The sequence below is a fragment of the Nannobrachium achirus genome (assembly GCF_963921795.1).
Source record: "Nannobrachium achirus genome assembly, chromosome: 7".
NCBI lineage: Eukaryota > Metazoa > Chordata > Actinopteri > Myctophiformes > Myctophidae > Nannobrachium > Nannobrachium achirus.
In genome coordinates, this window is record NC_137816.1 from 44,219,625 (window position 1) to 44,241,997 (window position 22,373).

The 22,373-nt window shown below is 42.0% G+C and overlaps 1 protein-coding gene across 3 annotated transcripts; it reads left to right on the forward strand.

Moving 5' to 3' along the window:
- The first annotated feature begins 1,056 nt into the window (after positions 1-1,056).
- On the forward strand, positions 1,057-21,695 carry usp8 (ubiquitin specific peptidase 8). 3 transcript variants are annotated; one of them, XM_080730547.1, is made up of 20 exons: positions 1,057-1,153; positions 2,160-2,339; positions 2,654-2,798; positions 3,026-3,111; positions 3,212-3,347; positions 5,695-5,737; positions 5,846-6,011; positions 7,308-7,470; positions 7,642-7,783; positions 8,099-8,379; positions 8,497-9,000; positions 9,237-9,329; positions 9,786-9,860; positions 10,486-10,775; positions 11,160-11,381; positions 12,447-12,657; positions 18,522-18,758; positions 19,487-19,629; positions 19,764-19,896; positions 20,081-21,695. In XM_080730547.1, the coding sequence occupies exons 2-20, from the start codon at positions 2,236-2,238 to the stop codon at positions 20,237-20,239; spliced, it is 3,333 nt and encodes a 1,110-aa protein (XP_080586673.1). In that variant the 5' UTR covers positions 1,057-1,153; positions 2,160-2,235; the 3' UTR covers positions 20,240-21,695. The 3 variants fall into 3 exon arrangements, with proteins under 3 accessions (XP_080586673.1, XP_080586675.1, XP_080586674.1); XM_080730548.1 differs by lacking the exon at positions 1,057-1,153 and adding an exon at positions 1,271-1,349; XM_080730549.1 differs by lacking the exon at positions 9,237-9,329.
- Positions 21,696-22,373: the final 678 nt, after the last annotated feature.

Genomic DNA, 22,373 nt, shown 5'->3' on the forward strand with positions numbered 1-22,373 from the left:
AGACCGAATACAACAACACCCCCTAGTGGTAGTGATAGAGGCTGGCAGCTCCAGGCAGCCCCCCCCTCCCCTCCTGATGTGATGTCATATCCACGCGCCAGTATTGAAATTGAAAACAACATCTGTTAAAAATAAAGCATGGAGTTCGAGCTCTTCACTACTATGGACGTGACTACCGGTAGATATTATAATATAGCTGCTTGCCCTGAAACATCACATGGAGAGGATCATTTTGTACCTGACTTTCCTCTACAAAACACAGACCTCAGGCTCTATCAGCCAGGACTCTTGTCTCACTGTGCGTGACTGAACCATTTCCTCCTGACCAGCCCAAGGTAAGACTAAGACAGTCAGATCATGCTTTTATAAACCCTATTATATTAAGCCCAAAATGGTTCTGCCGCCGTGTAGAACCGAACCGATTTTAACTTGAAAAAATGCATAATTTGCCCGCAAATAACCGATAACCGCAAGTAACTTATTTTTACATTTGGGTACAAAATTAACTGCAGAAATCCGCTAAAACAACATTACAAAACCGCTAATATCCGCAATTTAAGCGCGCGCGCGAACGTCGTGCACGCGCGCTGCACGACGTTAGTGCGTGCACGACGTTAGTGCGTGCACGACCTCTATTACCTCATGCACGCGCGCGCAGCGCGCGTGCATGAGGTAATAGAGGTCGTGCACCCCTTGCTGGAAGAGGCTAGAGTCGCCCCTTTATTTAGCTGTTTTATTTCATTTTTCTTTTCTTTTCACAGAATCAAAGGTTCCGTTTTATGGTCATGATTCACCAGGATATCCTGGATGGCTTGATTCTAGGATTAAAAATAATTGTTATAAATATTTTTGTAAAAGTCAATGGGGAAATTGAATGGGAGATTTTTTTTAGCACCACCAGTAACCCACGCCTAGAAAGCCTGGTGGGCGAGGTTACCCACGCCCACTGCTACCTACCTTCCATGTTACGTACTAGTAGGCAGGATGATGACATCATTGTCTTGTCCTTGTCTTATTCGTTCCAGGAAGTCTTGGAGTCAGCAGTCAGCTGTCAAAAAAAAAAAAAAAAGTAGGTAAACAAGTGAAAGCAGCGGAACGGAGGTGATCAGTTTAATGCAGGCCAACTGGCGAAACAGCGAGTCCATCTTTATTGGTATAAACGATTTGCTTTGCATTTGTTATTTTGACATTGTGGCCGAAGCTACGTAGACTGTAGCAAAGAAAGAAGAGGCTAATTTAGCTTAGCAGGATAGCAAAAGCATGGAACCGTAACCAACTGAACGCAGCAGTTTGTCAGCTCATGATGTGGTGGCCCCACGCAGGCTAACGTTAAACTGACTGCTCAGACGGTAGCAATGTGTTTATTGGTTGTTATTGTGAATGTTGAGTCGATATCACACTCTGTTAGTTAGTACCGAGACCATGTCAACATTGTTGACATGATGATAATATCGGTAGCCCGTAATACTAGCCAGTGTTAGCAAACGCGTTAGCATAGCATGCTAACACGGCAACAAATCCAGTTATTTACACCACCAGACGGTTCTCAAACTTTCTCGTGCTAAGGGCCCCCACATTGACACGTATTAGCCCGTGGAACCCCATTTGAAAAGATATGCCAGGGAGTCAGGGACGTCGGGGAAATCTCGATAAGAGAATATTTTTGTGACTCTAGCAGTGATTATCAACCATTTTAATGTGGAAGGACCCCCCAGTTTGACATGCATTAGGCTACGGCCTACGGACCCCCATATAATGAAATTTCTGTCTCTGAGACCCCAATTTATATTGTAAAATCAATGTTAATTTAACTATTGAGAGTGTACAAATGGAACCAAATGGAGCTGTTGGTTTCATTTGTACACTCTGAGTTACAGACCCACAAGGGTCCATTTGGTTCCTTACTATCATTTAGTTCCCTCAAGGACCCCTGGGGGTCCACGGACCCCACTTAAAGAACCAGTTGTGATGTGATTTCAGTGTTAAAGGTTGGCTAATAGGATAATATAGTCCGAAATGAAACACACATGTAAACGTTAGCACTCGGTGTCCAAGTTGGGTTTTATGTCCCATTATTGCTGAGTAAAAGTTGACATACTACTACATGTTTTCCAGATGGACTCAGAGGGTTAGTTTGTGTTTGTTACTGTGCTTTTCAGAGATGATAAGAGCATGTGAACATCAGAGTACCTGCTGCCTGTGAGCTTCTTTGAGCCTGAACAACACGTCGTGAAGATGCCTGCGGTATCGACTGGGGTCAAAGAGCTGTACCTGTCCAGTTCTCTGGGAGAACTCAACAAGAAGGCTGAAGTCAAGGCTGACAAGATCAACACCAGAAGGTATGTTTATTGTGCAGACTGTTAGCTTTAAATACAAAAATAAGGGACTTATAACTTAACTTGGACTGAAAAATGAAGAAGTAGCCAGCAAGAAGTGGCTACTTCTTCATTATTACTACATTTTTCATATCATTATCGAGCCGTGCACCTTAAATACTTATATATTTAATCTGGAGTGTTGCGGGCGTTCTGCTTTGTTGCGTCTTCATCTTCATCTCTCTAGTTAACTTGGAGCGGAAAATATGCCCTCATAATGTAGATATGTCTAAAGGTCATTGTGTGGTAAGGGCCTCTTGTTGTTTGCTGTGTCACAGCTATGTCCAGAGTGCCTGCAAAATCTTTAAGGCGGCAGAGGAGTGTCGACTGGACAGAGACGAGGAGAGGGCGTATGTTCTGTACATGAAATATCTAACTGTATATGATCTCATCAAGAAGAGACCAGATTTCAAGCAACAACAGGTATCGGGGTCATTCTTCATAAACATGAAAATATCTCTTACTTACAACTACATTATCGAATTGATTGAAATAAAACATTGAAGTTATGTATATTCAACATATTTGTATTGTGTTTTATCTAAACGTGACGTAGCCTGGAGCTGTTGCAGTGTGTTTTAATATGCCATGTTTTAGTGAAAAGTGATTAATACTTTTTTTGATTTATCCCATCTCTTTCAATGGAAAAGGAGTATTATATGTCTATGCTGGGTCCAACTAGCTTTAAGAAAGCCATCGAGGAGGCTGAGAAACTCTCAGAAAGCCTTAAACTCAGGTTAGAGGCTCTGGTTTCACACACGTCCAACTATGAACGTTATACACATATAGTGTGATATTTTTAGGGTTGACAACTGATATGTTTGTCTGGGTTAAAGGTATGAGGAGGTGGAGGTTAGAAAACAGCTAGAGGAGAGGGAGCGACAAGAGGAAAGGAAGAAGAGGGAGGAGATGACGGTGAAAGAGCATGGCCGAGCATCTCCCAAAGCCTCCCCAAACAAAAAGGACAACAAGGTACAGAGGCCCAGTTATCAATCTCTGGATCATGAGTATTACAGGGTTCATGAAATTCCTGGAAATATTTTGAAATTAGAAAAATATTTTTTCCAGTACTGGAAACATTTTGGAATTGATCAAGGGTCCTGGAAGGTCCTGGAAAAAAATAGCTATGGGTTGTCTTTGGTTAGATTTTGTTAATACCTCTGAAATGACAAATTAAACATTGGCCAAATTGTCAAATATTAGAGGCAGAAATTGTGAAAATAGCAGATCTACATGCTCACAAGGCCTCGCAACGCAAGGCGTTGTGAGCATGTAGATTGGCTATTTTCACAATAAAACCGTGTTATACAAAATTCCTCCACTCTTAGTGGTCGTCAGGGGTCCAGGGTCCCCAGTTCAAATATGATTATTTCGGGGGTCACGGCCTGAAAAAGTTCTGGGCATTGCGCATAGGAGTAAGCGACTCGTTATTGAGCTGAATTATTGTTATATAGTACTGGGAATCGGGTTAAATATTCTGGAAAAGTTTTGGATTTGTTTTGGAAATTAATTGCTAAAGATGTATGGGAACCCTTGTATTAAGACCTGATGAAAGGCACTGGATGTCATGCTGTGTGTGTTTCTATGGTGGAACAACATTAATTCGTATTGAACAAAACTTCTCTCCACTAGGGATACAAATTCTTGATTAATTCATTGATAGTTGATAACCTTATCGATCGATTAACCGATTAATTAAGAAACAAGCGTCAACAAGCCTCAGCTGGACACGGACTCATACACACCCCCTTTGCAGTGCTCTATGGAGTTTCATTTCTCTCCAAAAGCCCTTGAATATGATTAAGGATTACTGTGATTATGTTAATCTCACATTTGATATCACACATACCATACCTGTAACCTTTGAAAAATTCTTAAAGGGGTACTGTCACCTAAAGGGGTAGTCACTTTAAAAAGTCATCTTAAAATATGAGTTAATATTTTTATGATGTCATTGTGGGAATGCGCAATTATAAGCCAATCAAATTAATTGACTGTACTTATACTACCTACTTACTGTACTGGTCAGCTGTTGTTGGCGAGCGAGGGACAGATTACACTGTGACATGAGTTTCAGACTATTTCAGACCGTTTTCAGAGAGACCACGTGACCTACTGTATCATACTATTATAATTTCGGGGCGTGTCAGCGGGCCTTTAAAGGAGTAGTTCACCCCCAAAATGACTTTTTTTCTATTGATTAGTCATGCCATGGAGACTCGAGTTCAATAATATCTTTAGTTTTTTGTCGCATTCCTAAGACAAAAAATGTATTCTAGTAAATTTACCCCCATTAATTCTGGATGGGGACCCAAATGCATGGCCCTGAATGGGGACCCAAATGCATTTGGGTCAGAATCAATGGGGGTAACGGGTCAAGTAAATTTTACCCCCATTGATTCTGACTCTGAGTCTGAGCTTGTGTCCCCATCCAGGGCCTTGCATTTGGGTCCACATCTAGGGCCATGCATTTGGGTCCCCATCCAGAATCAATGGGGGTAAATTTACAAATAATCACATCTTTGTCTTTGTAATGTGACAAATACAAAAAAATATTATTGAACTCAAGTCTCCATGGCGTGAGTTATCAATAAAAATTGATATGTAAAATTGTTGTGCAATGGTGGTGGAGGAAACTTTGAACTAAAGTTAGAGATCTTAAAACACTCCATTTTGTATGATGAAGCAAAGCTCATGGTTTAGGTTTTAGATCCTGCAATAATGCTGTGAGGAAGAACCATCATTTATGATGGCTTGGTTTTGTTACACAGAACCAAACAAAGCTGCCTCTGCTTTTACATACCATGCTGGCATTGCAGAATCGGAGGTGCACAACTGCGTCAGCGGCTAGTGTTACACTATGCTATTTGATATCGTTTGACAGCTGTTGATGGTTGATTGTATTGTACCTTAAGACTAGCCTATGCGAAATACTGGTACAATATGGACTGACTGCTTAGGGCCGATTCATACTCCACTTTTAGAGACGAATTTGGTTTGGTTCGGGGAGTCAGAAAATCTTGGTGGCACCGAACAGTTGTGTGTGTGATATCCACCGCCCCTCTGTAGTTTGGACAGAGCCGAACCAAAATAAATTCGGCTCTAAAAGTGGAGTATGAATCGGCCCTTAGCCTTCCTACATAAATGCAGTTTCTCTAAATAGAGCATGCTGTTTGAGATGTATAACTGGTAACCGTCCGAAATGCTTGTCCGCTTTTCTTTGACGCACAATCTCTCATCATTTGCAGTATTGTAGAAAAGTGAAAGGTCATGAAAAGGCTTATGATATATGCATTTTATGTCAAATGTTTGTATATAGGTAAAGGTAGAGCTGAAGGAGATGAAGAAAGCACCTTCAAAAGGTAACGATTGCCATAGTGAAAAATACAAAGCCAATTGTTCTTAAGCATCCACATTCAACACGTTAATAGTTATATGTATTGATGTGATATTCCAACCTTGATTACCAGTGCCTGCAGGCGGGATTACAGCTGAGAACCTCTTCCACATGATGAAGGACCAGACTATTACGGTTATCGTCATGGATGCCCGTAGCATTAATGACTTTGAGGAATCCCACATTCAGATCCCAGCCCAGACCTGCATCAGCGTCCCCGAAGAGGCCATCAGCCCAGGGTAAGACTGCAGAGTACATGGATTCAAGTTCTCAGTCGCTGGATTTGGATTGCATAGAAGCCAGCTTGTCTTCTGTGGAAGCATGTTGCACAGCGAAAACAGACTATTATTATTCTAAGTGTTTGTAGTGGTCAAACTAGCATTATGTTCAGAAAATCATAATAGTCTCGGATATTTCATACTTTAGTATAAAGGCTATAAAGGATAAAGCCTCAGTCTGTGATTTCTTCATCTGGTTGGCATTATGGAACAATATTACAAAAACATAATGTTACATCCATTATATAATTTTAGAGAGAGGTCAGTCAGTCAGTCACAAATGCATTTCCACCTTTATCTCTTCAGCAACTGATCCCAATTTTCACATTTTTCATTGGCCATTAGCATTATACAGAGGCTGACGGAGCCCGATTTCCATTTTCACCAAATTCAAGCTATTTATTCGCGTTTTTATACCACTTCTGTTCAACTCAACTTCAGCCTGTTGTCAGGGCAACGGTCCGTTCCTCCAGGCCATGGGATCTGTAACCCCACACCCACCAATCTCACAGTTAGGAATGTTGCAGTGTCTCTCTCTCTCTCTCTCTCTCTCTCTCTCTCTCTCTCTCTCTCTCTCTCTCTCTCTCTCTCTCATGTGGTTTGCCTGCATGCACGGGTCACTCATGCACCGGGTGCATTTGATGTGTGTCTTATCTTCCGACGGGTATGGCAAAATTATGTAGAGCAAGCGCATACATCCTCATACTTCTATTCACCTAATTTAGCTGTTAAATTATTTGTATCCATCAAAAAATATACACTCCTCCATGGGCTGCTCCTTACATTATGATGCCCCCACATATTCTCACGCACGCACCAGTTACAGTTACTTTCTCCATAACCCACACTCTGCACATATATTGGAGCACATATCTTCAAACGGGTAAGGTCTAGTATTAATTGTTTAGGAATCAGTGCTAGTGTAGGGGGCTCCTTTTCATACTGCTTCACAAATCACAAGTTTGTAGGACTTGGCCATAGAAACATTTTCAGTTGTGAGATTTAATTTTGCTTTAATCCATGAGAATGGACTACTTTTCATAGCACAGTACTTTAATTAGATGTTTGTAGCATGAAGTGCTGGCCCTGTAGATGACACCACTTCAGTTTTGCTATTATTTTTAAACCAACTCTAAACTCAGGCAATAACAATGAAAATATGTTGGAACATATTTTGATTACTTAACCATTTACCACTATAGACATGAACTCCTCTGGTTTAAGTGCATGTTTACATTGTCGGTAATCGTTTGTCAGAATTACTGTGAACCAGATTGAAGCCAAGCTTCCAGAAGTATCCAAAGAGACATGGAGGAGACGAGGCTTTGTGGACTACATAGTCCTGCTGGACTGGTTCAGCTCTGTCACTGACCTGAGACTTGGAACCACTTTACAGAGTCTCAAAGATGCTCTCTATAAGGTAACTTGCCAGGGAGAAGCACAATAATCTTTAGACAAGTGTGTGTGCCACTGTGGCTGCCTGGCTGTGCCTGCATGTGAATATGCTTAAAACCCCATCTTGAACCTTGAGTCTCTTGATAGATCTGTGGCGTGTTTTTCCTCTGAGGTAACTTGTTTGCCTGCTCCTCAGTGGGACAGCATCACCATCATTCGCAGTGAGCCCATGGTACTCGAGGGAGGATATGAGAACTGGCTGCTGTTCTACCCCATGTACTCCACCAACGCTAAAGTCCGCCCTCCTCGACAGAACGTCATCAGCACACTCCCTCAGTGTGAGTATCACTGCCACAGGATCCTGTATTTACAGGTCTTTCTGACTCCTGCCTTAACGGCAGACTATATATTTAGTGCAAATGGTAGAGGTTTTGATGTTAGAAAAGGTTTCTGGTGTTCAGAAAGTGACACAGCGTCACTGCTCTTTCTAATATGCTTGAAATAAGAAAGTGAATGGCTTAATTTGTTGTTAAACTGATAAGAATTAAAAAAGAAGACATTTTCCTCCTGCAATGCAAATGACTAGACTTTTGACTGCTTGTTTTTTGACTGCTTGTGAAAAAACAAAGTATTTCCTCTTTTGTATGGAGCAGTAAACTTCAGTTACCCATCCCTTGAGGAACCAAAGCCTCAGATCGCACTACAGCCAGAGCCTGAACCTGAGCACCAGGCCCCTCCAGCACCACCGCAGGTGAATGGAGTTGCTGCAACAGAACAGCTATTCCATGAACCGGTCACGAGAACAGACAGTCTGCCAGACACGGTTGATTCTCCAACCGCGAGCCCTGCAAACTCCAGAGCCGACCCATCTATCAAAGTTTCGACAAATGGCACACCCATCTCATCAGTCATCACAGCCAAGGTCATCCCACAGGTAACTATGCCTGAGGATCTGCACACCTTAGCACACTCTTTTAGTAGGAAGTTCTTGTAAGTCTATTGCCATTTCCTGTCCACGTCATCTCATTGGTATCCGCTCCTCTCTTCTCAGATTGACCGTACAAAGAAGCCCTCTGTGCGGGTGTTGGATGACACTAAACCGAGCCAAAATGGCTCAGCCAAGGACCAGCCCCCGGCCCAGAATGGCCCGGTCGTACCTGACCGCTCGGTCAAACCGCCGTTCAACTCCTCCTCCTCCCTAACTGAGGAGCAGCAGAGTCAGATCCATGCTGAGGCCGCTGGCGTGATGGAGAAGGCCCGGCAGGAGCAGGAGAAACGTACACAGGAGCGCCGTTCTGAAGAGGAGAGAAGAGAGAAGGAGAGCCAGGAGAGGGATGCAAAGGAGCGTCTGGAGAAGGCAAAGAATGAGGAGGAGGACCAGAAGCACCTTGAGAGGAAGAGGCTAGAGCGGCAGAAGGCAGAGGAGGAAGATGAGAAGGAGAACGGGTTCGAAGAGAAGGAAAGAAGAGTGAAAGAGCAGAAATCGGATACACCTATCAAAAGCTCATCACTGGACTCGCCTACTCCCATTAACCACATTATCAGTGAAATTAAGGTCAGTGTTTGTATTAGCCATTTGCCACTGCTACAATGCAGGTTTCACTTCACCCTTGGTTTTCTTGACCGTATTCACAAAGTTCCCTGTGAAAATCTTTAACGTTAAACACTGCAAGCCAAACCATGTCACACTGCACGTCCATTCCATGTCCTTACCAATATGTGACGATTCATTTGAAAAATCTTTAAAAAAATCGAAATGGTTTTTAAGCTGTGTTTTGTCCCTGACCTCAGGCTCCCACGAAGCCTGATAGTGAAGTAAAGAGCGGAACCCAAAAGGCAAGGATTTTAAAAGATAGAACACCAGATGACTATGAGAGACCCAAGGTATATCAACACTCAACCAATAGTGTTGATGAAGGCATGCCCCCCCCAATGCTTTAGCCAATGTCCTGTTCTTGCGATAAAGCATGCTGATTAAATGGAAATGATTGTTCCCAAATTGACATTACCCAAGTTTAGCAAAGAACAAAGCCTATTGCTTTTTGCAGACCGACTGACTGATACAGTATGCTTGCATATGGACCTAAAGTGCATGCAGCATTTTCAGAAATGTAAGAAAATATTAAGATGACCTTAAAATGCATTCGTAACTTTGCAGTAAGCTTTCATGCACTATAAGAACCACAGAAGTGTTCTCTATCACCACAAAACGTTAAGTGGTGATAGAGAGTAAATATTGAGCTTGACGTGTATAGACATTCAAGTTTTATAAAACTTGCCCCATATTTGCCATTTTTAGTTGACAATGTAACTTAAGCGCGTCGATGTTTTATTCTACAGAGAGAACCCTTAACCAGAGCCAGGAGTGAGGAGATGGGAAGAAGTGTTCCAGGTCTGCCTGATGGTTGGATGAAGGTATGAGATAATAGCCTGGCACACTAATATCACCACCTAGATGTTACTCTGTAATCTCTGTATGGAACCTGCATTTTCAAGGGGCAGATAAAAAAAAGAGCCTCTGGCGATAAAGCCGCCCCATATTTGCATACGTATTTGCATATTTGCAAATTGATATGTATTTGGCTACGGACTCCCCAACAGAAAAGGATTGTACCAGGGACCCCCTGAACAAAAAGACATGTTAAAAGAAATTCAAAATTATTCAGTTAACCCATTTAGGCCTAACCTATAGTTAGGCCTAAATCAGAATTTAGCCTTCAAAAACAAATATGTTGCAACATACTGTACATGTACTGTAAGCCCCTCCCATACACTAAAATGTGTACCCGGCCTGAATGGGTTAAAGTTTTCGATATTTTTCTAAAAGCAGAAGTTCAAGTTTATTGATCTGATTGTGATATTATGTTAACTACTACTAACCAAGGACCCCTGGGGGGGTCTTTTGAGAACCAATGTCATTATGTCTTATTATATGGTTTCCCAAGATTACAAATACTACATGCCTTTTGTTTAAATCGAGGACGTTCCTAACCAACACTTTCTTTCTACCCGCTGTCCTCCTCCAACTGGCCGACGGCAGTTCTTGGACACGGTGACGGGGACATACCGCTACTACCACTCCCCGACCAACCGCGTGCACCTCTACCCTCCTGAGGTCAGTGTTCCCCAGACGCCCCCCTCCACGCCACCCACAGCCAAGCAGAAGCAGCCACGGCCGGCGGAGCTGGACACCAGCCGCGACCACGAGCAGTCCAAACTGAAACGCTCCTACTCCTCCCCCGATATCAGCCAAGATCTGGCAGACGAGGCGCAGAGGAAGGCCGTGATCCCCACCACAGCTACCATACCTACCATCAACAGAGACACCAAGTAAGGCCGTGAATATAGCCTACCTTGTTTGATGTTAGGGCTGGGCAATTAACCGAAAATGTATCGAAACCAATAAACACTTTCTCATATTATTTTTTTTCCTGTCCTGAGTGAAAGAAAATACTATCGTGAAAATAAACAGGACATACTCGGATTACATTTGCTCTGATTACTTTTTTGCTAGGCCTTCAAAACAAGCTAAAATGCTTCCATGGCACAAACTTTTGAAACAAACTTAATATAGATTTTTAAGTCCTACCGCCCAGCCCTATTACATGCAATTATGTTGATTGTCGTTGTCTTCAATTACAGTATCTTGTATTTCTACAGACAACAAAACATTATTTTTTAAATATATTTCTCCACATATTCTCTCATTAACAGACCTGCCATCGTTAAAGTAAACCCTAAATTGGACATTGCCCGGCCAACGGCAGCCAAAATCCGCAACCTAAATCCCATATTTGGAGGTATGGGTGCATCGATGACGGGGCTACGCAATCTGGGCAACACATGCTACATGAACTCAATCCTGCAGTGTCTGTGCAGCACTGGTGCCATGGCCGACTACTTCAACCAGAATTACTACCAGGAGGATATCAACAGGTCAGTGGACAGATGAATAAATGCTCGCACCATGAGGGCTCCAATGCCACATTTGCACCACAAAATTAGCTGTGACGTTTCAAGCTCAAAGCTCTTCCTCAGACTGATCACCTGTAGGCCTATAACAATTAATTTTCCACCAGTGGGCCTGGAACAATTATATATCCACCAGTAAGCCTGTAAAAATTATATTTCCACTATCTCTTAAACATTTTGAAACAAGTTCAGGGCCAATGGTTGTTTAGGACACTGAATAACCAGTCAACATCTCTTTCTGTCATCCCCGCAAAATAAAGAACGTGCAGACCAGTGGAGTGCTCCAGTATTTATATTTGGGTACGGTAGTCTCTCTCCTGAAGTGCCCAGGTATTATTCTCTCTGATGCACGTTGTCCCTGTTCAGCACCGACCTTGGGCGGCAGTGGCTCAGGGGCAGAGTGGCCGTCTTAGAACACAGAGGGTTCCCGAAGGGTTCCCAGTTCGATCCCGGGCTCCCCCAGAGTTAGTGTCCAAGTGTCCTTGAGCAAGACCCTGAACCCCTAGTTTTCCCGGTGAGCAGGTTGGTGCCTTGCATGGTTTCCTCTACCATCGGTGTATGAATGTGTGTGTGAATGTAATCGCTACCGAAGGTCGCAGTTTACTATAAGAAACGTCACAGCTTGTCCGCGTCCGTCCGTCCGTGTAGACGTGTACATATTTTTACGGTCTATGGGTTTGCCGCTCTGACATCACGCTCTGGCTTCACTGTGATGTCACACTAACAGAACCCCTTTTATGCCCATATATAGAGTTCCCTGATGTCATCAATATTAATGATGCCCTGTTAGAGAGATCCCTGTGATGCCAGGGGGAACAAATCCCTTTTATGCCCATATATGGAGATTTAGGGATCCCTGTGATGACCTCGCCCTTGGTCGCTTGTTGCCCTGAGACGTCTTACTATTGTACAATCTCTGAAAAGCGCCTTGGATAAAGGCGCTATATAAATGCACAATTTACCATTTAACCCTTCTACGTAATGCTGGACTTCTCCTTACTGGTCATCTCTTTCTGTCCGTTTTGCCAGGGCCAACATCCTGGGCCATAAGGGGGAGGTGGCGGAGGAGTTTGGCGTGCTGATGAAGGCGCTGTGGTCGGGCCTGTACAAGTGCATCAGCCCGCGGGACTTCAAGATAACCATAGGAAAGATCAACGAGCAGTTCTCTGGCTACGAGCAGCAGGACTCCCAGGAGCTGCTGCTCTTCCTGATGGACGGCCTCCACGAAGACCTCAACAAGGTACTTCAAACATATTTTATGCTTTAACTATTGAAAAATAGCAGATATACAAACTCGCAGCGCGGCACTCTGTGCTGCTATTTTCGAAAAACCGTGACTATCCGATTCTATAAACGTCTCCTAAATCCTAACAGGTTTCTGAAAAAAAAAAAACTATGTTTCTATGTCAGTGGTGCTCAAACTTTTTCATGTGAAGGACCCCCCAAAATGATATGTATTTGGCCCACGGACCCCCATCTCAAAATATTAAGTTCCAGGGACCCCCAGAAGCAAACTTTTGAGTTACAAATGTTCACTTTAAAAATACATGTATTCAAAGATTTGCCTTTTTAACTTTTATATTTTCCTGAAATAGCAGATCTACTGTACAAGCTCGCAGTGCGGCACTAGGCACTTTAGCTATTTTTCAATAGCTAAAGTATAAAATAATTTCAGGTCTTAATGGGTTATAGGGACAGTTCACCCCATGGAGACTTGAGTTCATGGATATTTTTTAGTTTTGTCACATTCCTAATAATTTGATTACCGACAGCAGTTCCCTATGCTATGGAGACTCCATTCCGACATGTCGCCACTCCGAAATTGACTTCTTATTGTCGGAGTGGCGACACTTCCATAGAGGTTAAGTTTAGGGTAAGGGTTAGAGATAGGGTTAGCGTCGGAATGGAGACATGTCGGAAAGGAGACATGTCGGAGTGGCGGGGTGTAACCGGAGACAAAAAGGAGACTCTTTGTGTCTCCATAGGGAATTGCTGTCGGTTAACCATACCAAAAAGACGATTTCTATAATAAAATCGTCTTTTTAACTATGGCCTTCCCTACCAATCGTCTTTTATCATCTTAAAAGAAATTGCATGTTTAGCCCCCATACCAACCCCATCTTTCAAACATGGCAGCCATGTTTGTTTACATTTGAAGAAAACATAAGGCCTGCTATCTCCTGAATGCCTGAACGGATTTCCAAGCGGACTTTTTGGTTTGAAAGCTGTGAAAAGCGTGCACATTAGGGATGCGAAGATATACCGGTACGGATCGTAATCGCGATACAAACGTGCGCGATACGAGTGAATCGGTTCATTCAGGGTGGATCGGTACAATTGACGGCTGGAATCGTGATGTATCGTATTGTGAGTGACCTGGATCGGTACATTCCACGGTTGGATCGGTTTTTGCATAATAGTATTGCATTCTATACTGTGTTTCCGAGGCGCATTGAATGCCCCATCAGCCCTCCCCTCAAAAAGCACTTGTAGCGACTCTAAAGACATGCGTCTTTTACAGCAGCACTGGCTGCTCCGCTCTACTCAGCGGAGCGCAGTGAACACCCGACCCGACGGAATGCAGAGAGTCCAGAGACAGACAGACAGCACTCGTGAGCCCACTGGTTAAACATGCAAGATTAGTACCACGTTTAGCTTTATAACATCCCTGTCCAATGTTCGCTGATGTGATCCGTTGTTGTGTCACTGGACTGGAGCACGCTGCGTGATATTATGATCCACATTCCACACCCGTTTGTTCTTCTTGTCGAGTCTGCGACGGAATTGATTTAAACAAAGCAGAAGCTTCCACGCTTTAACTACACACACGTATGAACTACAACAACGATACTGGGCGTGCAGCTAGCGATTAAAACAAAGTATTTGACACTGTTTCACAACTTGTTACTGTAGCAGGCAGAACACTCTTCTGCTGCTGCTGTTCCCTCTGCAAAGAGAGGCTGGAGCCTGATTTATACTTGGCAGCTCGACGGTGTCGCGCACGCACCTAAATAGCAGACCTACAAGCTCACAACGCAACGCGTTGTGACTCAAATATCTACGTTTTGAAACATTTTGGCTAGAAAGGGCAAATCCTAGATTATATTCATACAATATAATAATAATACAGGTCAAGGATCCTTAACTGAGAAGAGAGAGATCAAGCAGGGACCCCCACTGTAGGTTATTTTAGACTACTGTAGGCTATTATATAAAACTGTTGCAGATTAAAACTTGTCAGAGACTTGTTTGACAGCACTATTTCATCAGTGACATTAATACATTACTATGTTGTGTTTATTTGTTCACACATTATCTTTTCTATTAATATGATGGATTTATGTTATTCATTATAATCCATGAATTATTATCTCTTAAACCCTCAATAAGTGTTAATGTATTGGCTAATGTTCCCCCATAGGGTTGCTACTTGCTAGGGTTCAATTGGTTACTGTAAAAACTAACTATTAATATTTGGCTGCCTCACATAACTCTGAGGACCCTAGGGGTCCCTGACCACCTGTTGAGGATGTAATGATATATAATAATGATATAGTATTAATCAAACAATTTTACCAGCCAGCAAGGAGTGTTCTCCCAGATTTCAATAAGTTGGATTGTTAGACAGAGCCTAGTACTACAGTGAAACAATAAATTGTTTGGAAATTAAATATAATGCATTTTTAGTAATTTTTTTGGGGGGAAATTTACATGGGCTTTAATATAAATCCTTTGCATTGTGTTGAATCGCACCGAATCGTGAATCGTATCGCATCGTAAGGACCAGGGGTGTATCGCAAAATATTGTGAATCATATCGCATCGTATCGGGGTCAGGGGTGTATCGTGATGTATCGTATCGGCAAGATTTCAATGTATCGCAATTATATCGTATCGCTGGGAGTGTATCGTGATGCGTATCGTATCGCCTCAGTGGTCAAGATTCACATCCCTAGTGCACATGCATAGTGCATGATCTGTGCACGAATTCGTGCACCAGCGTGCACTACTATGTTTTAACCCTTTGTACCATTTTGGTGGCGAAACGGCAATGTAAGAGGTCCCACTTTACATATGGCACCGACTGTGTTATCCATTCCTATTGGGTGGTTCCAAATGGACCCTTAGAAATCTGTAACTCTGAGAGTGGACACATGGAACCATTTGGTTCCTTTAGCTGTTAAAAAAGCATAAAGCTAAAAACAATATAGTTGATTTACGATTGGCTTGTCTTGAGCCATGATTCAAGTCTTTAAAATATTGAAGCTTGTGCACACTGATATCTATGGGGATTCCGCTTTTTTTTTCTGTTCTGAAAATGCATATATTTCCAAAAAAAAGGTCACAGATTATTCTTTGAGTTAGGCTCAAAAGAACTCAGAGGATACTGATAGGTCTGTATGCTTGAATGAAGTTATGTTGGTTGGATCATTAACCTTATAAATAGGGGTTATTACTGTTGAAAATAAAATGAGCTTACTGAAAAATGTACAAAGTGAATGATGGGAGTACATAAGATACTTATGTGTTACAAATTTAGGATCGCAGTCAAATATGTCTGTCCTTGGAGATTTTAAACTGGCTCAAGATTAGAGCAGTGATGGCTGAGTGGTTAGTGTCTATGTTCTAGACACTAACCACTTCTACGTTAGTGAATTCTGACACTTCAAAGATGTTAAAAACAGACACATTGTGAATTGGTTGTGTAATGAGTCTAACATTACTCCTTGAGTTTCTGGGTAAAATAGACCCCCATACCTTTTTAAATGTCTTCTCCCAAGCTTGCGAGAAGACATTTAAAAAGGTATGGGGGTCTATTTTACCCAGAAACTCTCCTTGATAAAAAAAACAAGCTGATTCTAATCTGGATACAAATCTTATTTTGTGTGTCAGTCCTGAACGTTGTGGACAAGGGAGGGATCTCAAGGGGTCAGGTGGTCCTTAGGGGTCAGGTTGTCCTTAAATCAGCAGGAAGCAGTTTGGCACACAGCAAACCTCATCATTTATTGAAACATTTGTCAGGATTTTGCTCCTTGTCTGCTGGCAGGTACACAAAGGCGCTGCTGCATTAATGTCTAACTACTTGCTCTGGATGATGCATAAAGTGATTAGTCTTTGAAGTCAGCACTTTAACCCTGATGTCCCCATTTTCAGCACGTGATAGGTGATGTTTTTTCAAACATTCTTCGAAAATAGCTTTCTGTTAGGTAATGTGTATAGGCCACAAGTGGTACCTATTATTATGGATCTCAAATGGCTTGTATATTGATTATACATTTGCATTTTATCAACACGAAGCCTATTATTTTCCTCTCTTTGGCACTGGGTTACATTTTGATGGGACATTAGAATGTAAGTAAATAGTTGTGTGCCTCTTCCAGTAGTGTGTAGAGTATGTGGTGTGTTTTTACTGTGCATCTGTCCAGCCTGCTCTGTCTCTAAACCCTTGTGGATGTTGACCCTTTTCCTTTACTGATTTCTCTTCTCTACTGGCTCCTTTTGATTGATTGATTGATTGAAGAATTTGTTAGAAGTTTGCAATAGAAAAAAGTACAGTTTCATGACAGTACAAATCACTGGTACAAGGTCAACTAAAAGGAGATCCTAGAAAGCCGAGGCTTATTTCCACAGGAACCACACTTTAAGTATCTCATATAACATTGAAAGACAGACGGATAGAACATAGTACTTTATCTAGGATAATATCAGTTTCAAAAGCATAACATCAAATACAAAGGCAGAAAAAAGAAAAAGGGGGGGGGGGGGCATGGGGGCTTAGTCTATTTACAAGTCACGGGAGCTGTCTGAAGGTGACTTTTCATACCAATTTTGAAGGAGGCTAGGGATTTGCTCTCCTTTAAGGCTTGTGGAAGGGCGTTCCACATGTTGATGGTATAGCAGGAGAACGAGTTAGAGCCTTGTTTAGTGTTAAATCTTCCATGCTTATTTGGAAGTGGGGGGAGGGCTTGTGGATTAAAAATGGAACCAGATGTGGATGTGTCAAACTTATCGATAGTTACCTTTCTGTTTTTTTTTTTTTTTTGGTGGTTGTTTTGTTAATTACCAGCTATTCTATTCCTCTGAGATGTACTGGTCCCACTTCATTCCCAGCCCAAGACCTTTTATTTTGCCTCCCTCATTAAGACGCTTGAATTATTACCGATCTATGTTGTTTATTTCTGTCACGTTCATGGGTCTACTGCATTGATCGAGCAAAACATTCTACTCTGCTTTCAGGACCTGACATGACTGAAAAGCTTGATCTCTTAGTTTTTTCAGCCTACCTGTGTTTGCATCTCTGTAGTTGAATAGAGTGACGAATGGCTCCACCTGGTGACATCCTGAGCTAGTGCATCCATCCAACCTTCCATCCAATCATACTGAAAGTGAAGTGGATGTGAATGAGTTGCATGTGAACAAAGCTAAAAAGAAAAGCTGTTATATTAATCACTGAACAAACATGTTTACTGCTCATGACAGTTCTTCAGATTTATTTTATTCCTCCTCAAACCTATATGCTGACTCGAACTACAGCCCTTGCAGTTTCATTTTATTTAAACATTATTAACCTTTTCTATTGATATTGACTGAGTGCTTTTATGAATTCAGTGTTGCATATTAACATTCCATTGAGATGGATTTGTGAATTGAAACATAAATATAATACTGTAATAATGGAAAACGAGGCAGGCCTTGAGGTTTGTGAAGCTTGTAGAGATAGATAGATCGGCTATTTTTGGGCAAAGACATTTGATAGAGAGACTGTATCAAGTATGTATGTATCAAGTATGTATATCATAAGTAGGTTTTACCAATAGAAGGTTTAAGTGGTACCGGATATGCAGCTCGGTAAATAAAAGGTGAATTGATCTCAGTGCATGACGGAGGACGATATCTCGATAAATTAAATCTCCACCATACGATTATCGTGAGTGTTTTTTTATCACGATAAACGATATCGTCCCATCCCTAGAGCCACAACCGGGGCAGGTTTTGCTCAGTTTACAGTTTACAGTTTAGGCATTTAGCAGACGCTTTTAATCCAAAGCGACTTACAATAAGCAGACTCGCAGGCTAAACTCATGTTGTCCCCCTCTGGTGTCAGGCTGACAACAGGAAACGGTACAAGGAGGAGGAGAATGACCATCTAGATGACCAAAAGGCTGCAGACCTGGCCTGGAGCAAACACAAGCTGCTCAATGAGTCCATCATTGTAGCGCTGTTCCAGGGTCAGTTCAAGTCCACTGTGCAGTGTCTGACCTGCCACCGCAAGTCGCGCACCTTTGAGACCTTCATGTACCTGTCGCTGCCCCTGGCCTCCACCAGCAAGTGCTCCCTGCAGGTCAGTTTGAGTATGGCAGCCACATGTTAGAGATGGGACGTTTGAGAACGAATCAAGTCTTTTGAACGGCGCTTTGAAATGAACGATGGGATCCGGTTCGCAGTGTAGGGAGCTGTTCCTTTCTAAATGAACAGTTGTGGGAAAAGTGCAAACATTCTTTACTTATGTAAAAGTATCAATACTGCAATGTAGAAATACTCTGCCACAAGTAGAAGTTTGGAATTAAATGTACTTGAGTAAAAGTACAAAAGTATTGGTATCAAAATGTGCTTAAAGTACCAATAGTAGAAACTAGAAAGTACTCATTATGCGAAATGTCCCATTTCACAAGGTTTCCAATGAATAGAATATAGAAAAATATTTGAAAATTGCCGATCTATAAGCTCACAATGTGTCACATTGTGAGCTTGTATATCTATTTTCAAATGGCCGAAATGTATATAGGGTTGAAGTAATTTGTAATTATAATCATAATCGACGTAACTAAAACGAGTTTTTGAACGGCTCTTTGAAAGGAACAAATCCCAGAGATCCGGCTCACTTCAAAGAGCCATAAATCCCATCTTCACCACATGATGTCTTGACAAAGTGGCTAAAAATACAAGTTAAAACATCCATGATGACAGAAATAATACATATACTTTACTATGGTAGAATCTGGTGTAGGTTTAAGTGATCTGTGAAGCTCAAGTGTAATGCATGCTGTTGCTGCTGTTGTTTTTTTGCAGGACTGTCTGAAACTGTTCTCCAAGGAAGAGAGGCTGACGGACAACAACAAAGTGTTCTGCAGACACTGCAAGGCCCACCGAGACTCCACCAAGAAACTGGAGATCTGGAAGGTCCCTCCTATTCTCCTGGTGCACCTGAAACGGTCTGTAGTAGATAGTCTTATTTGCTTAAAAAGGCAGCAATGCAACTCAAACTTGTGTCTTAAAGTTGTATACGTGAGATTCAAAACACGGACCCTTATGAAATGAACGCGGAGAATTTGTTTTGCTTGTGCAGCTTCTCCTACGAGGGCCGATGGAAGCAGAAGCTGCAGACCACAGTTGACTTCCCCCTGGACAGTCTGGACCTGTCCCAGTACGTCATTGGACCCAGGCAGATCCTCAAGCGATACAGCCTTTATGGAGTGTCTGTAAGTAACGCGTTTGTTGCCATGTCCTTTTATATTAGCCAAGAGAGAGAAAAAAAGAAAACATCTCTACATCGTACAATATTTTAGTTTTGTATTAAATACTATGTATTCTACTTGGCGTGTGTCATGTGAGCATGAGGCTGACACCTGCAGTAAGCACGTACCCTCCTCTCTCCACTACCAGAACCACTACGGGGGGTTGGACGGCGGCCATTACACCGCATACTGTAAGAACGTTACCAAACAACGCTGGTGCAAGTTTGACGACCACGAGGTGTCCGACATTTCCACCTCCACCGTCAAGTCCTCGGCGGCCTACATTTTGTTCTACAGTGCTCTCTGATGGGTGGAGGACACTCCTGGCTACACCAGTGCAGCAGCGCTGAAGGCTATATAGGCCGTTCTTAGCAGAGTATTCTGGCTATACCTGTTAACAAATGATTAAAAGACAGGGACAGACAAGTGTGTGTGCAGGGGGCACAGGCGTTTGTGCGAGTGGCTTTGAGATCCGCTGCGTATCAAAAGGGAGAATGGTGCAGGCACTGTGCAATGCTTCAGCTACTAGAGGACTCCATAGCTGTTAAAATACGCCATCTATTCCTATTACTGCCCGTTGTAGAACCCAACTACTACTGAGACTAACAGATGCTCCCATTTCTCTTAGATACCTTGATGGTTGTGTTGTAGGCCTGAACATTTGATCAGATGCTCTCGACTGTGTTTGTTTCACTCCGTGTGGACGGCCTTCTTCTGCAGAATCTGCCCTGAACAGTGACTACACCAGGGTTAAAGATTACGTGGCATGTGTACGTACATACATACCGACTGCTGATATTGCACATTCAAAATGTACATATTGGAGGGCAAGGTGTTTTATTTGTAAAGTGACCAAATTCATTTTCATTTTTTTTAGCCGCCTTCTCACATTGCTATAACGTGCTCTTAAAGATGGAAGAGGCTACTTGGGGTTTGAGCAGGTTTCTACGTTCTCACTAGTGGAGGGTGGAAGTTTAGCTCTACTTCTTGTTCACACTTAATGCGTTCTTTGTTTATCTGCCACATGCACTTACACACACATCCTACGAATGGTTGGCGACTTGGCGTTAAGATTGATAATATTAGCGAGAATTCTGCTTAATCTATGCCGCAATTGTACTTGCTTGTGCTGAGTTTTGACAACACTACCACCATGCTCCTTAACTAATGGTAGTTCAGTTTGCTCTGTGCTAAATACATTTTGAGTAAGTGCATTATTATACAGTATATCCAATGATGATGTCGCAGAAAATCTAACAATTAGCCACATTCAGATTGAAAGGAGATTCATCCTAATGTTAATGTTGCTGCAGGATTTTCCATGCCACCAGTTTGACTTCATTGGAAAATAAATTTCTACAGTATACACATAATGATTTGTGATCTGCTTTTAAAATGACATTTAACCATCAGTATTGACCTGAGAGAGAGGGATGACACCAGAAATAGACTTTATTCACTAACGTGACTTGTTTCAGCATCAACTATACTGTACTCTGAGACTGGACTGACTGGTTGTTCCTGATGAGAGATGAGAGCAAGCACAAAACGTAACCCTGGTGAACATGAGGCCATAAACCCTCTTGAATCTTGAGGGATGATATGACTGTCTTGAGTACAATATTTCTTTATCTAGCATGGATCATAATGCATTTATTTTCTTGCATAATGTTGATTTTATTCATTAAAGCTCTAAAGATTTTGTTTCATATATAACAACTATATTAATCTGAAACGACTCTGACTACACCTATTTATTAAAACTGCTTCAAATTAAATGTGTGTCTATTTTGCACATTGTTTGCGCAAACATTGAGACGTTCTCTGAAAAACATGATGAGGCTCATGTAATTTACAAACTCCCCAGATCATTAACTTAATGTGCAACATTGTTTTCTCACTCAACAGTAAACACACCAACATAAAGTTTAAGTATATAGACTATAGAGGGTATCTGCATATTTCTAACATGACAATTTAAGGACTTTGTAATACCTCTAAAATGACAAATTAAACATCGGCCAAATTGTCAAATATTAGAGAAGGAAATTGTGAAAATAGCCGATCTACATGCTCGGCGTTGTGAGCATGTAGATCGGCTATTTACACAATAGAACCGTGTTATACAAAATGTAATCCCTCAACTCTTAATGAGGGATTAGTGCTCATCACAATATCACAATATTTTTCCAAGCTGTATCACGATACACAATCTTATCCCGATTCTTTTTCATGTTGGTTTTTATGGTTATTGTTCAAGTTACTTAACAGTACAACTACCTACAAGGCGGAGTGTGTGTGTGCAGGCGGGCAGGCGGGTTCTGGCCCTGTTACAGATGTTGTCCAAAATCATGCAGATCGGTACACAGTATCTCTGTAGCCGTTAAATGGAAGAAATACCCGTTCCAATACCCGTTCCAATTTATTATTGCCAGAGTTGA